General features: G+C 44.0%; 1 protein-coding gene across 2 annotated transcripts in view; it reads right to left on the reverse strand.

Annotated features, from left to right (window-relative positions):
* The window catches only part of PTBP3 (polypyrimidine tract binding protein 3), a 145,373-nt gene that overhangs the window by 13,856 nt on the left and 116,043 nt on the right, over positions 1-15,474 (reverse strand). For both annotated transcript variants that reach the window (XM_019517053.1, XM_019517054.1), the window contains 3 exons: positions 14,342-14,452; positions 10,911-11,085; positions 1,572-1,649 (listed from right to left, as the gene is read on the reverse strand). In XM_019517053.1, the coding sequence (XP_019372598.1) occupies positions 1,572-1,649; positions 10,911-11,085; positions 14,342-14,452 (364 nt within the window). The remainder of the gene's footprint in view (positions 1-1,571; positions 1,650-10,910; positions 11,086-14,341; positions 14,453-15,474) is intronic.

Here is a 15,474-nt window from a genome sequence, read left to right on the forward strand (position 1 = left end):
TGACTTGAATACGTCCAGCCCCTCCAGAAGCTCCCTTACTAAGTCCTCGCTAACCCTTGGCCCAGGTGTGCCTCCCCCAGGGCCTGAAGGGGGCCCGGCTGGGAGGTTGCTGTTCTGGTCCCTACTTAGGAAGACGGAGGCAAAGAAATCGTTAAACATGTTAGCTTTGTCATCTGGTGTGACGACCAAGTTTCCCCAACACGTCCTGCAAGGGCCCCACATTACCTGGGACCTTCTTTTTACCCCTATGTATTTAAAAAAAGACTTCTTATTGTCCTTAATCTGGGAAGCTAGTCCCAGTTCCATCTCTGCCTTGGCCTTCCCCTACATCCCTGAGCAACTGCAGAATAGCCCTCCTTGGTGATGACCCCTTCTTTCCATTATATATAATCACAACTGATTTGCATCACATGTCTGAGTGCATGCGTAACAAATTTTCCACAGGGGAAAGAAGCTTGACCCAGCTCCCCAGGCGGAGGGAAGAAGGGGGCATGGCCTGGCCCCATTATTTGGGGAGGGGGTGCCCCAACCTAGCCCCTTGGGGGAGAGGAGCCATATGCAGGGCTTGGGTTTGGGAATTTGGCAGCGGGAAACAGTGGCTGTATTAAATGGCTACTGCTTGCCTGCCATCAAAACTTCCCAACCCACAGAGATCCCTGCAGGCCAGATGAGATGGCTCTGCAGGCCACATTTTGCCCATGGGCTGGAGTCTAACCACGCCTGCAGACGACCATAAACTGAAACATTAGCTAGCAACAGACTGCACTGCATCAACAACAGCATTACGTGCAAATCAAGGGAGAAGGATTCTTCTGCACTATTCAGCACTGGCAAGGCCTCACCTAGAATAGTGTGTCCCCCACACTTGAAGAAGGATGTAGACAGATTGGCAAGAGCCCAGCAGCAAGTGACAAAAATTATTAGAGGCATGGGAAGTATGACTCATGAGGAAGAGCTGAAAGAACTAGGGTTATTTAATCTGGAGACAAGAAGACTGAAGGGGCAGTTGATGGTAGTCCTTAAATAACTGAAGGGTGATTATAGAGAAGATAGAGATAGGCTTTTCTCCGCGGCTGTAGGGACACAACTAGGAACAATGGCCTCAACTGCTGCAGAGGAAATTTAGCTTGGGGATGGGGAGGAACTTTCCGATTCTGGGGTTGGACAAGCATTGGAACAGGTTTCCTGGAGAAATGGCGCAATCTCCATCCTTGGAAATTTCAAGAGCAGGTTGGACAGGCACTTGGCCAGGAAGGTTTAGTTGGGGACGATGCTGTCTTGAGCAGGCAGCTGGACGAGATGACCTCATGAAGTCCCTTCCAGACCTATTCGACTATGATCCTATGATAATTCTCAGCTAGCCCTTTTTAAATAATTCTTCATAATTCAGAGGCAAGGAACACAATGTATTGTAAGTTTTAAACAAAGTATGGAATTGTAGTATTTTAAACAGCAGTACTAAGTCTTACTAGAAGTAAACAGAATGCCTCTTAGGAATTATCTTGTTAAACTACTGTATTCCAAGAGAACTGCAGGTGAGCTTCAAATTTAACAAAGAAAAGGGGACTTACCTGCAGCCTGAGGAAAACCAATGGCTGGGGCAAATCCAGCAGCCCCTGCATATGGTGAGGAGATGATACCCGGGGTACCTAGAAATAGCAGACATATCCAGTTAGAAGAAATTCTAACATCTTTAGCAAAATGCAATGACTTGGCTGTCAGTTGAAGCAGACATTGGGTGTCACTGACATTTCAAAATTATGCCCTTTCCAAACATTTGTGTGCGTGTTTTATAGCATTCAGATTCAGTAATCAAAGATGCTATTTGCATCTTTTAGGCAGGTCAATACACCTTCTCTGAGAACTCATTTTGCTTTGCCTGAAATCAGAACTGGAAGATGTGAATGTTAAACATTAAAATATAGAGGTTCAATATTAGCTCAATGGAACAAAGAGCATATAGTTAAAAGGCTTCCTACTCCAGACCCCTATTCACTGGTTTGGATTTAAAAAATTCCAACAGTTTCAGAAGTTATCTTTAAAGTCTAAAATGTCAGATACTTTTCTTTGCATCAGCCCCGATACAACTCTCCAGATTAGGCTTTGGTAAAAGTTATGCTGCTGACAAGATGCTGCATCTTGCACTGGCATCCACTGAAACAGCACTAAGTGAAATGTGGCGGTAAGTCACCACCAGGGATCCAAGTTTTCCCTGATAAACCCCGCACAAATTCTCTGCTAAAACCCCCAAAATCTATGATTAAAATTAAAGGGTCCCCACAGCTCCCTTGGTCCTGCTGGTGCCCCTTGCTCCCCATCCACAGCCCCCACACACAGCCCCTGCTCCTCCAACCCTGCCAGAGCAGAGCCCCCAGCTGCCAGGGATTACGAACCTAGGTCTGCAGATCCCCGCTGCTACCAGGGTCACAGGGGACCTGTGCCCCCCTGATCTGTACCTGGGGCAGGCACAGGCTGGGGCTGCTGCCCAGCCAGGTGGGGTTTGGGGCCCGGGGATGCAATGCATGGCTGCAGGGCCCCAGCAGAGAGCAGGATGGGACCACAGATGGCTTGTCCAAGGGAGGGGGAACACTGGTTCTCTGCTGCTGCATGCACTCCCAGGGGGCAGGGTGGACCCATGGCCCCCACATCTGTACCCAGGGAAGGTGCAGGCTGCGGGATTGAGCTCCTGCCCTGCTTCCCTTCCCTAGGGTCTCTGGAGCTGGCGGGCATAAGCCAGCGTGGCTGGGGACAGCAGGGCCGTGCAGGAATTCCTCACCAGTGCAAGCTGCCCCCACCCCACTGTCCTGGCAATACACCTCTAGTGCCTGCCACTGCTTTGGGGAGGCATAGCCCTGCACTGCTGCCCTCACTGCACCCCCATGCACAGGAGGCATGTCACTACCAAGAATCCAGGTGGAGTAACAGTCATCTCAGGGGCTTTAGTAGACTAGGGTACAGCTAATTTGATAGTTTACAAGGAGAGAGGCTGTCACTTGGTTCAAGTGCACAAGGTTTAAAATTATTTTAGATTAACAGGCCAGAATGTTGCCAGGTATTAGATTCAGTCTGGTGTTCCATCTTATCTGCTGCATTGAGTTCTTCCTCCTTATGCTCCCTACCCTATTTGCTGCTTTGCTTTCTGTGTCCTCCCCTATCTACCACTGCCATGCCTGTATCCTCCCTGAACTGACTTGTGCCACACACTTGTGGCCCCGTACCACAGAATGACCACTCCTGCAATATGCCATTTATTTGTAAAATGTAACTGCCTTCTAGAAATTATCAGAGAAAAAACAAGAGGTATGGATGGTTGGAAGCTATTTGTAACAATGGGATAAGTAAGTCAAAGCATCTGTTTAGAAGGACAGCATATAAATTGTATATTTGCTGGGTATTTTTTCTAAAATAATCAGACATTTTAGACTGACAGGTTCCAAAATTTGCAAGCCATTAAGATGAGCGGGGCAGTTCAAATAAGTCAACGCAGCCCAAAACAATGTTTTATTAATGTTTTTAAGGTTCTTCCCCCCAAATTGGGAGGGTTAAACAAACACGTTCTCATTTTAAATTTCTAGTATAAGTTATGCTGCTATCCTGAGCAAAATGGGTTGGAATTGAAACAATGTTCCTGTTTCCAACTGAAATTTTAGATTTTCACATTCTTCAATTTCCTCTTTCAGCTGCATTTTAGTTACTACTTTTGAGTACGGCACTCTCTATTTAATGTGTAAATAAATTATGTGAGCATCATGGTATGTTCATTTTAATACTCAAGTCCTGAACACAAAAATAATAAACCAAAGTAGCTACATCTCCTCAACTAACACAGATATTGATGGACATAATGTGAAACTAGGAATTACCAGTGATGAATTACCACATTAACTGAAACATACAGACATCTTAGGTCTGATGCTAATGAATTCTGCAGCACATGACACCTTTTATTTGCAGTCACAAAGTGTCCTTTACATAAACAATGCACAGCATTAATCACACTAACACTAAGCATTTTATTCTTGTAATACATACACTGGTGCATTATACTGACAAGTTTTAGCATTATAGATATTAATCATTTATTCAGACATAGTCTTCATTATCATTCATTACTGAAGCAACAATGACAATGGGCTTTTATTCTGTCAGATGAGACCTGCATGTTGGACACAGATACCAAATATAGACATGCAATAACAGTTAAATAGAACTAAAATAGAAAGATTTGGAATATTAACACATTATGTTGTTTTCTAGTCAATGACTAGATGTTAAACTAAGCTGTCCAAAAATAAGTTATTAATTGGGGGAGGGGAAGGGAGGAAAGGGGGGAAGGGAAGTCTTTTCACAACAAATTTATTCTGAAATCTATTGGAGGTTCTGAACACAGGAGTTATTTAAAAATGGTTTAGACTTATAACATAGTATTTTAAAACTGTGTGTGCCTACGATCTCAAAGCAGGGCATCTGTTTTGGGGCTTTTCAGACCTATGCAAAATCCAAAATGAGGACTAAAATCTCTAAACGTAAATACAAACAGTTCTCTTATTTGTCATACATGAATTGCCCACCACTGCAGCTTCCGATGGCAGTAGCAAGAATGGAAGCTAAAGTACAGAGAGGACTCCAGCACCTTTACCACCATGTCACATAATCCTGGACCACTTTAACATTGAGGTTTGTTATAGGATAATGCAAATATAACTTGTCTGTACCAGTTTTTCCACCAGGGGTAACAGTTATGGAAGCTGCAAACCTGAAGCTCTTCTCAGGCTAGAGCAGTGGTGTTCAACCTTGTTGTTCAGCAGGCTGAACAACCAGTGCCTGGTCCCTCTGCAGGCCAAATCTGCCCAGTGAACCCGACATGGCACTCAGGCCAAGGTGCAGAAGGGACCCACCCAGCTGCATGGAGAGGGGCAGGGGCAGCTCAGACCCACTCCAGCTGTGCAGGGGAAGGAGTGACCCAGCCCTGGTGGGGGTGGCCCAGCCCCAAACCAGCCGTGCAAGGGGTGAGGGCATGGCCCAGGCCCAACCCAGCTGCACAGGGGCATGGCTAGGCTTCTAACCTGGTTGTGCAGGGGGAGTGGGGACATGGTCCTGCTCCAACCCACTTCACAGGGCTTGGGGTTCTGGCAGTGGGTGGCAGTATATACTCTGCTGCCAAATTTCCTGACCCTCTGGGAGCCCTGCACACCAGATTCCAAGGCTCTGCAGGGCTGCATTTGACCCACAGGCTGGAGTGACACCTCTTTTCTGAAAACAGGAATAACTGATCTCTTACACCACCTTCCCTGTTTCCACCACTCTTTTCACCCTAGGTGTCTGTGCTGAGAGAATACAAGTACTGTATTCTCTCACAAATAAGACACCTTTTTCCCCAAAAATCAGCTGCTGGAATTGAGGATGTGCATTTTCAACAAGGAGGTATGGTGCCTCAGCCAGAAGCACCAGCAGTGTCTAACAAAGGGGTGGGCAATTATTTGGGCTGGAAGACCACTTAAAGAATTTTCATGAGCTGTCATGGGCCAGGTCAGCACCCCTATTCCCTCACCCCTCTAACAGCTCACCAAAACTCTGTAAGTGCCTCTGCTCTGTAGTGGGCTGGGATGAGGCTGTGGGTGGGCAAGAAGCAGCATCCAGGAGTGGAATGGGCAGGCAGGGCCATGACAGCATGGGCCAGGGCTGAGCCATGACCTACTGCGTGCATGCCCCTGCAACAGGCACCGGTTCCATGGACAGGGGCATGCTCTGCTCCAGGCCCCAGCCCTGTGCTGTCACCGCCCTGCAATCCCACGGTCTCTATATGTAGAGACTGGCTAGGACCAATTCAGGCATGGAACATGGCCGGGTCCATGATCTTGAGGCAGTGACAATGCAGGTTTGAGGCCAAGGCCAGGTCCAGAGCTGCGATCCGCTCCCAGCATGTCCCTGCCCACAGAACCAGCGCCCTTTGCAGGGATGGGCAGGCAATGGATTACAACTCTCCCCTGGGCCCTGGCCCCGCACTGTCACTGCTCTACAATCCCAGCCCTGGCCCCAGGCCTACTTGTCCTGCTCCTGAACACCACTCCCCACCCACCCATGGCCCCATCCCATCTGTTCATCCATGTGCCCTGCCTGCATGGGTTCCCACCCCCAGCAGCAGGGGAGGGACAGATGAGCTGGGATGCTGGGTCCAGCAGCAGAGGCAACCAGAAGGAATCACTGCTGCCAGCCAGGGCTGCCAGGAAATTAGTCCATCCACCATACCACCCAACCCCCTTGGCATGCTAGATGTGGCCTGTGGGCTGTATTTTGCCCACCCCTGGTCTAACAGGTAAAAGGGTTAGAGCAATCACAGTGTTTTGATCCACCCTTAGTGCAACTGCCTGCATTTTCCCTGGGAAAATATCACACTAGTATTTTCAAGGAAAGTTCTTTCCTTCTTTATTCTGCTTTCAAAAACAGGGTACATCTCTCATTTGACAATGCGTTGTGCGAGACAAAATAAAATTTCTAAAACCTGTTAACAGATCTACTAAAACATCTTCTTCCTTCCCTCTTTCACTGCTATTACAGATAAATTAGTTAAACCTTATTCATCTATATGTTTATGCTTGTCACAACATTGAGCTCTGACAGACTACAGTATTTTTGATACTGTACTGATGACTTTGAGCAAAAACATCTTTAAAAAATGAAATTCCCTGATACAATCCTTTTAAAAACATAAGCAGCACAATAACCAGAGTCCAGTTCATCTCATTACATTTATACCTCTGAACAAAACCACCACAACTAGTCTGCAATATGTCACTGATATGGGCTACATCAGAAAGCTATCTTGTGCTAAAGGAAGATGTAACATTTTGGCCTACTGGACTGCAGTATGAAAGTGTCTTATTTTTTAACAGGAGGGATACATCCAGAAATTAATGCTCGCCTTCCAACAACTGAGAGTTTAAAAATATCACTTGCCAATTGTGGCCAAGGCTGGCATAAGCAAGAATTAACTGTCAAAATATATCAGAGAATTGCATTGCGAGTACTGTACCTTCTCCAGTTAATCAGGTAACTTCTTGGTTTAAATACCCACTAACAGTTATTTAAAAGGTTGCAACAGCACAAGGGACAGAGATTTCTTCTGCAGGGGGAGATGCCATCTCCCTTTCACCCTTCATAACTTATTTATTCTTTTAATCTTGGCATGTAAAAAATGACAGGGCGGCGGATGGATGGCAGGGTAAGTTGCCCCAGCTCCATTCTAGCACTCTCCAGATTAGGCAGCATCTGGGCCTCATGCCCTGCTACTGCACTATACACTTGCATTACAGTCATTATACTGGGAGATAGTCTCCTCTGCTAGAGGAGCTGCTGTTGCTCAGCAGTTCTTAAGCAGCCCTGTGACAGCAGTTTTTACTAGTTAACCTTAACTCATGTATTTACTTCAAATCAGCATTGTATTTATTCGTGTACCATACAGATGTTCCCTCCCTCCCCCAAAATAAGCCATTCAGAATTGGGGTACATGTCTTAAGAGGGGAAGCTGATTTTTCTTTGCTCGAATAGAAGCAGAGGCATACTCAAAGGGCACAGCAGAGTAGAGTGTTAACCCCCTCACAGCCAAAGGAACTGGAAGAACCTTTTTGCTACACAACTAAAAGCTGCTACGCATTTACTTAGCAGCTGCGAGAGAGTTAGACTGTGCCAGAAGCAGCCATTAAAAACAATCTCTATCTGTTATGAGAATGAAGTCTCATGCGAGGAAAGATTATCTCTACCTAAAGTGGGATAGTTACATCTTCCCGTATAGCATTGCTACTATTAGTGCAGAGACAATAATGAACTAAAGCAGGGGTGCTCAACCTTCAGCCCATGGGCCAGACCTATTCTGTGGCACCCTATCATCTGGTCTCTGGGACTCCCCACAGGTCTGGAAATTTGGCAGTAGGGAGTCCCAGGCCCTGCATGGTAGATCCAGCACCTAATCCCAGTATGCAGGGCCAAGCAGGTACAGCACCAGGCCACAGGGCCTAATTCTGGTGTGAGGGGCTAGGTAGGGGCAGCACTTGGCCCCAGGACCCCACCCGGGTGTGCAGGGGCATAAAGAGATGGTTGTCAAGAATGGAGGGGGGACACATCTGTGCCAAGGGGGGAGGAGAGGGGGGAGCAAGGGCAGCAGTGCCGCTCTACAGGCTGCACACAAGCCAATAAAGAATATTGGCTGCATTGGATAATCGGCCCAATGGGGCCAATAATTTTGCTGATAAATGCCTGTGCTGCCTAGAGCGTGGCACTCAGGCAATAAGGAACACAGGCAGCAGTGTGGAGCACTGCCTCCAGCTACCAAGTCTGGTGTGGTAGAAGGGAAAGGGGGGGAGAAAAGGAGTGTGGTGGGGCAGATCAACACCCCCATGGTGAGACAGGGCAGGAGCAGGCACTGTCCAGCTGGGGGAAGGGGTGGGGTGGGCATGGCACAGCACAAAGCTGCGACTCATTGTGGGCAGCTCTCACCAGAACTTGTACCCAGGAGTGTGCGAGGGAGTGGTGTGTGGCCCCCAGATCTGCACAGGACACCGCTAGCCATGCAGCACAGCCCCGGCTCAACACCCTGCATCTACCCATGAGCCAGGCAAAGCTGTGGTGGCACTAGACGGCGGCGGTGCTGGAAGCAGAGCTGCAGCAAAATCTGGGATGGCTACAGCATCCCCCCAGTTCTGCCGGTGCCCACTCTGAACCCAGCCCCCACTAAAAAGAGCCCTGCACAGCCTACCCTGCATAGATCCAGGGGCACAAACCCTGCCCCCTCCATGCCCACCTGGGATGCAAGCAGCGGTGGAAGTCACCTCCCCCACCACCATGAGCCAGCCCTGCCCTTGCCAAGGTAGCACCTGCCCCTGTCCCTTCCCTCACTGCGAGGGCATTGATCTGTACCCCCCTCCCCAAATTCCCCTTCCCTCCCTGGTCTCCTTCCACCACAACAAACTTACCAGCTGGAGGCCGCTGTACCAGAAATAGGATCGGAATCAGTCAATATACCTCCTTAAATATTGGCCATCAGTATCAGTGCCCAAAAACTTTAACAGTATATCCCCTAACAGGAACCTTTTCAACCTTTCGCGCTTCCATACCCAAACCAAAGTTACAGTGGCCTTGATTGTGGAACTTCAGTATGTCAATGATTGTTTCACTGTTGCACATATGGATGAGAACTTACAAACAGCCCATAACTGCTTCACTCGAGCATACCAGTGCCTGAGACTGACCCTTAGCATCAGAAAAACAAAGGTGCTTCACCATCCTGCGCTGGGTCAATTAACTCCCCCCGGCAAAGATCCTCACTTACAGACAGGAGCTGGAGAAAGTTGAACGCTTTGCATACCGTGGCAACCATCTCTCAAAGAAGGCCAACATCCACAAGGAGATCCAGCATAGGACCTGATGTGCTAGCTCCGCCTTTGGGATTGTATCATTGCATACTCAATGTTCATAACATCAGGACTTGACCAAAGCTCCTATTGTTTTTTGTTTTTTTATATAAGGTTGTGGTAACTGTAATTCTTCTCTATGGCTGGTAAGCTTGGGTAATCTACAGGGACCACCTGAAAAGCCTGGAATGCCTTCACATGCGCCAGCTCTGGAGTGATCATTCTCGACTGTGAGGGATTGTTGCCACCGACAAAATTTATTGGCATCTGATAATGTGGATTAATTTACTACTGTCACTTTCCTTTAGGTGTCAACAGTCCCTTAATATAATGACAGCCTTCCAGTAAACAGGGAAGTCGCTGGTGAATACACAGATGACTAAGGAGGCCAATACGAAATCCATGTGTTTGACTGGGGTGATGAGGAACAATGGTAATAAGCTGATGGAGAATAGGTTTAGGTTAGAGATCAGAATTTTACAGTTAGGGTGGCCAAAATCTGGAACCAACTTCCCAGGGAAGTGGTCCTCACCCCTACCTTGGGCAAATTCAAGAGGAGGTTGGATGATCACCTGTTTGGGGTCTTGTGAACCCAGCATTCATTCCTGCCTGTGGCAGAGAGTCAGGCTAGATGATCTGTTCAGGTCCCTCCTGACCCTAGCTACTATGACACTACTATGAAACTCTGACTGCAAACATGGCAAACAGTTTCGGGACTAAGAAGTAAGTCTGATGATGTCAGGTCACAGCTCATTCTCTGTCTGTTTTGCCTATTCGCCTCCATAGTGACAGTATGCTTGAAATGGCTGATGCCTTGTCATATATTATGGTGCCACTGAGAACAATTCAGTGCTCGAGTCTCCCAGATACTGATGTGAATATTTCATTTCTTCAGATTTGCCTTCAAGGTGTTCCTGAATCTCTTCTTTTGCCCACCTCTAGAGCAGTGACTTTTGGTGTGTTGAGTATGCTTTGGGAGCTGATTGTCAGGCATCCTTGGGACTTGTCCGGTAAAACAAAGCTGGTCCTGTATAAACACGGCTTTAATGCTGGTGATCCTTTTGCCTGAGCCAGAATGCTGGCATTTGTTCTTCTGTCCTTCCAATCGATAAGGAGGATTTTTCCTGAATACATGGCTGATGTTCCAAAGCTTTCAGGCATTTCCAGTATGTCATCCAAGTTTCACACCCATATAAGAGGGCAGAGGTGACAACAGCCTGGTAGATGAGAAGTTTGGTTTGGGTTCTGATGTCACGAACACTGAAGACATCATTTTGGAGACATCCAAGAACAGCACCAGCAGATTTTATTTGATGCTGAATATTGTCATCTATGTTTACTTTTGGGGAAAGTTGGCTACCCAGGTAGGGGAAATGCTTAATATTTTCCAAGAATGTTTCTTTAGAAACTGTTGGAAAAAGCAGGTTGGAAACTCCTAAAGGACATTACAACACTGAGCAACCAATTCTTCTTTCTATTTACCTAAAAGGAAGACTTCCTTACCAAAAGTGGCAGCCATGGTGGGATCAAGGGAGGGCTGGCCATCACCAGATGGAAGGTCAAGGCGAGTGAAATCTCTACTTTTGTCATTGTTGTATTTTACATTAAGGCTTGTTAACTTGGAGAAATCAATACGGAGAGTGCAGCATGCATTGTAGATATTCTGGCCATCCAGAGCCTACAGAAAAAACAGGTGATAGTTTTATAAAAGGACTTTTTTTGGTAGTCATACCAAATATTTACAGCTTGATTCAAATATAAAACCACAGTAGTTTGCACATCCTAGCCTGACAACTGCACAACCCTTGGATTACCCAAACATCTTCCCCTCTAATACAGTGATTCTTAACCAGGCACATTGTGGTGCCTTGAGATCCTTTCATGGGTGCTGCAGGGTGTCATGCAATACAAGCACTGTTAGGTATGAAAACATGATTCACAAAATAAACCTAGATATTTAAAACAGCAATCCACGTTGTAAAAAAAATCTGACCTGTTGTGGCCTGAGTGCTTTGCAACAGAAGAATTAATTTATTATTTTCTGTTGCCGAACAATAGGTGAAAACTAAGAGCGGGCATTTTCTAAAGGCTGTCCTGTGTCCAACATAGGACTCCTTGAATCTAAAAAGGTTGAAAACTACTGCTCTAGTATATCAGCATAAAACAAGGTCACTACATGTGTGTTACGTGTACTTGTCTATGCAACTTATAGTGCCGGGCTCATGCTAGAGAGGCTCATGCTTTTTGTCTTACTGGCCCCACACCCAGTATGTGCTATTAGGTGACATCAGTTTTATATATATTATATATAGAAGTAGCCAACTACACGAATTTGTGCATGTTGGATCAAGAGCGTTAAATTATATTTACACGTTTATTAAACTGCCCACACTCCAGCAGAAATGGGTCAATTAGCCATGTTTATCTTATGAATTTGTCTTGCTCTTTCAACATCACTGAAGCGCTTTCTGCCCAGACATGCTGTTATTACCAAAAGCATAGAAAAAAATCACCCAGAGGCTACCTACTGTGGGTCGATTACCTATAATTTAGTTCTGTAGCATGTAAATAGGAATAATGAACTGAACTTCCTTAGGTATCTTTAATGAAAGGTGTCACTTCATAACCATCTCCCACCTACACTCAAAAAATGCACTTTTCACACTTTGTATTGAAGGAACACCATCACTCCCAAAGTTTCATAAATCTTTGTAAAGACAGCAGCTTGATCCTCATAAAATGGATATCAGGCCAGAACATGAAATAACCCTATGACTGTTGTATATACAATGGATGACAATACCTGAATTGGTCTCAGGCTACATGTTCAATTTACAATGGTAGAGAACTCCCTGTCCAAAATAATTCAACAAGCTTTGGCTCCACTGATCTTGCAGACAGGCTTAGGAGAGGCACTGAGATAATTTTGCATGTGAGAATCTAAAATCATCAGCAAAGAGTGTAAACAAGAATACTGAACTTACTGAGGTTTTTAAGTCTGCTCTAACCTAAGACAGGTAGGTATTTTTGGTACAGCATGCACCAAAATATTTTTAAGTTAAAGGAAAATACAGCATATTAAGTCATGATCATGGCATCAAAATCACAATCCAAAATGCACCATGACCAAGAGGCCAATTTACAAAGAGGTTATTTTACTTAAAAAGGAAATTTTACCCTCCTTTTTATTAAAACATTTAAAATGGACTGCATGCCAGATAGAGCACCTACTTTTTCAGTAGTATTTAGCCTACTGCAACAAGTCAGCCACATCCAGGTCAACTCCCTCATCCTATATCCTATTCCTCCCCAAGATTAACTAACTCTATCAAAACAAAAGTCACAGGACATCTTACTCTGAACCTCTGTATTGCTTCATTTACACATTTTGCTTTTAACGCAACACTCTAATAGTCAAAACCACCGTGCATATTAGAGATCAAGTGGCTGTGCAAGCAGCATAGAAATACCCCTAACAGCTTGCTAGTTAGTAGTGGTATATTTTCTTACAAAACACTTTGATTCAGTAGTGTTTGCCTACTCCTTAGTTTACCATGCGTCTTTGTCTACAAATACTGTATCTAGGCAATTCCAAGTCAACACATAGGGCAAACAAATTATGTTTCACAATATGAAGGGTAGGGAATCATACTAATTTTATAAAGGCAAACTGAAGCAGAATCCATCTCAGGTTGTCTTTCCTTTTAGATTTTTAAAAGCTTGCCCCCCAAACTGTGATTTCAGGCAATGGCTCCATTTTCTCTACTTCTATATTTGCCTACTTCATTTGTAAAAAAAAATACATTAAGCAGGTCCAACATTTTTTCCATTGTTCATTGATTCTACCTTTTCTTTTCAGCAAAACCAACATGCTTTCTTACTTGAACACTAAACTGTGTACTTACCCTGCTATTTCTTCTCTTTCTATGCACTGAAATACCAGAAAATATTACAGATAATAAAAAAGTTTGATGCTTTTGGGACTCAGCAGATACCATAGTCTAAAGAGGTACTATAAGGAATGGCAATTGAGTATGTTCTGATGTTTTAATCCAAACTAAACGTAGGAATTGTATGTGGAGTTTCCAAAGATAATAGAAACAAGAAAAATCTTGTACTTAATTTACATGTAGTTTATATACTGGTTATGTCTGCTGCCAACAAACTGACATTCTGATGCCTACGTTATTAGATGACAGATTTACAGCTCTGACCGTGCAAAACATTTTAAAATTAATTAATAAAACGTTACATTGCAACAGAAACATTTTGGGGCAGAAGAAAACCAATACCAACTTGTAATTATAAGGACACTGGATTTTAAAGCTTTTGAAAAGTGTTCCATGCAGGTATTCTTCATATAAATGGAAGCTTTAAAATGCACATACATGTTCACAAGTTAGAATTAATATCAACTGCAAACTTGAAAGTGCAATGTTTAAACTGAAAGGTAATTGCTTATTAATCAATTTCCCATGTGAAAAATCAAGCAGATGAAAACTACATTCATCAGGTTAAAGACTCAAGGGATTTAGCTGCAAGATTTTCCAGTCTAGATGTTCAAACTGAAATTCTTTGCTTTAAAACTTGATAGACAGTAAGTGTCAAGTTCATTTTATTAAACCTCTATCATTCAGTTCCATTTCCTTTAACTAGTATTAGCCTCTATCAGAGACCTGGTAGACAGGTAGAATTCATCCAGTTTAATACGACATGATCAGTCACAAAAATTACTAAGCTGTACTGTGTGCCGCCCTCTAACTTGATCACAAATACTAAAACTATGTTATGCAGCAAGAAAACAACAGAGTAACAAATATCATTAGTGCTGAAGACTACAGTCCACAGCAAAGCATTTTACATACAAATAAATAACGGTTCTCTATTTATTTCACAATGACTAAATGAATCAGATGCACCCAGTTTATACCTACCATTTTGGCATAATGTGCATTCATTGGATCAGCATACTGAAGCAAGGCCTGAAACTGATTGTTCTTTGTGAAGGTGATAATCTTCAGGACAGTTCCAAACTTGGAGAAAATCTGAAAGGGGAGAAATAGAATTGAGTCTTTTAAAAATATGTACAAATCTAGCCAGTACCATACTTAGACTCCTGGTGGCCCTGGGCCAACTTTTAGTATTGGGCCCATAATAATAATAATAATAATAATAGGACAGTGGAAAAATATAATTTTTATCATTTAATAGACGATAAATAGAAGATGTAATGTAAAAAATAGAAAGTCTAATGTTCAAATCATGTTTTTATAATAAAATGTTTATATAAACTCCACTCTGAGGCATTTTTTGTTGCAGAAGTCTTTATCACATCTGCGGTATTGATCTCTTTAAATAATTCATTTTCAATTTATAACATTGCCAGTCCCATGTATGCACAATATTAATACTCTTTTTTGCAACTGTAATTTTTTTTTTCCATTTTCAGACTCCTTTTCTGTCCAGGCCCAGGGCAGCTGCCCAGTTCATCCATGCCTGTATCCAGGTCTGAATCCAGCTATAGTAAAAGACCAACATTTTAATAAGCGAAATCATTTTGCTTTCCACAGAACATTTTGCATCAAAGCTGAGCTATACAATTCTTACCGCTGTCAGAACACAGGCTTTGCTAAGTTCTGAAGGAACTCCCTAAAAAGTGTCACTGACCATCAAACAGTATGCCAGGGATCTGTTTGGAGTAGCATACAGGAAAGAGTGCCTTCCTTGTAGGTCTCCAGGAAAAAGTGGGTACACAGAAAATTTAGACTGGAGAAACAGAATTTCACAAGCCAGCGGAGAACTAGGCTTGCCAGGTGTTTTTGAGCACAGACAGTGTGTAAAACTGAACTCCAGTTTTGGTGACTAAAAACATGACACATCTCATGAAAGCTTTTTTTTTTTTTAAACCACAAACTGCCCATAAGCTTTGAAAATAAAAACTACTAAGTTATATCAAGGGATCAGCGAATTCAGAAGATTCCCGTCTCAGTTTACAACCTAGAAGACATGGGAAAAAAAACTGTCCTAAACATCCCCTCCAAGCTTCTGTGTTAAAGTCCTTTTTTTT

This window comes from Gavialis gangeticus, unplaced genomic scaffold (assembly GCF_001723915.1).
Source record: "Gavialis gangeticus isolate Ggan-Ray unplaced genomic scaffold, GavGan_comp1, whole genome shotgun sequence".
Classification (NCBI taxonomy): Eukaryota; Metazoa; Chordata; order Crocodylia; family Gavialidae; genus Gavialis; species Gavialis gangeticus.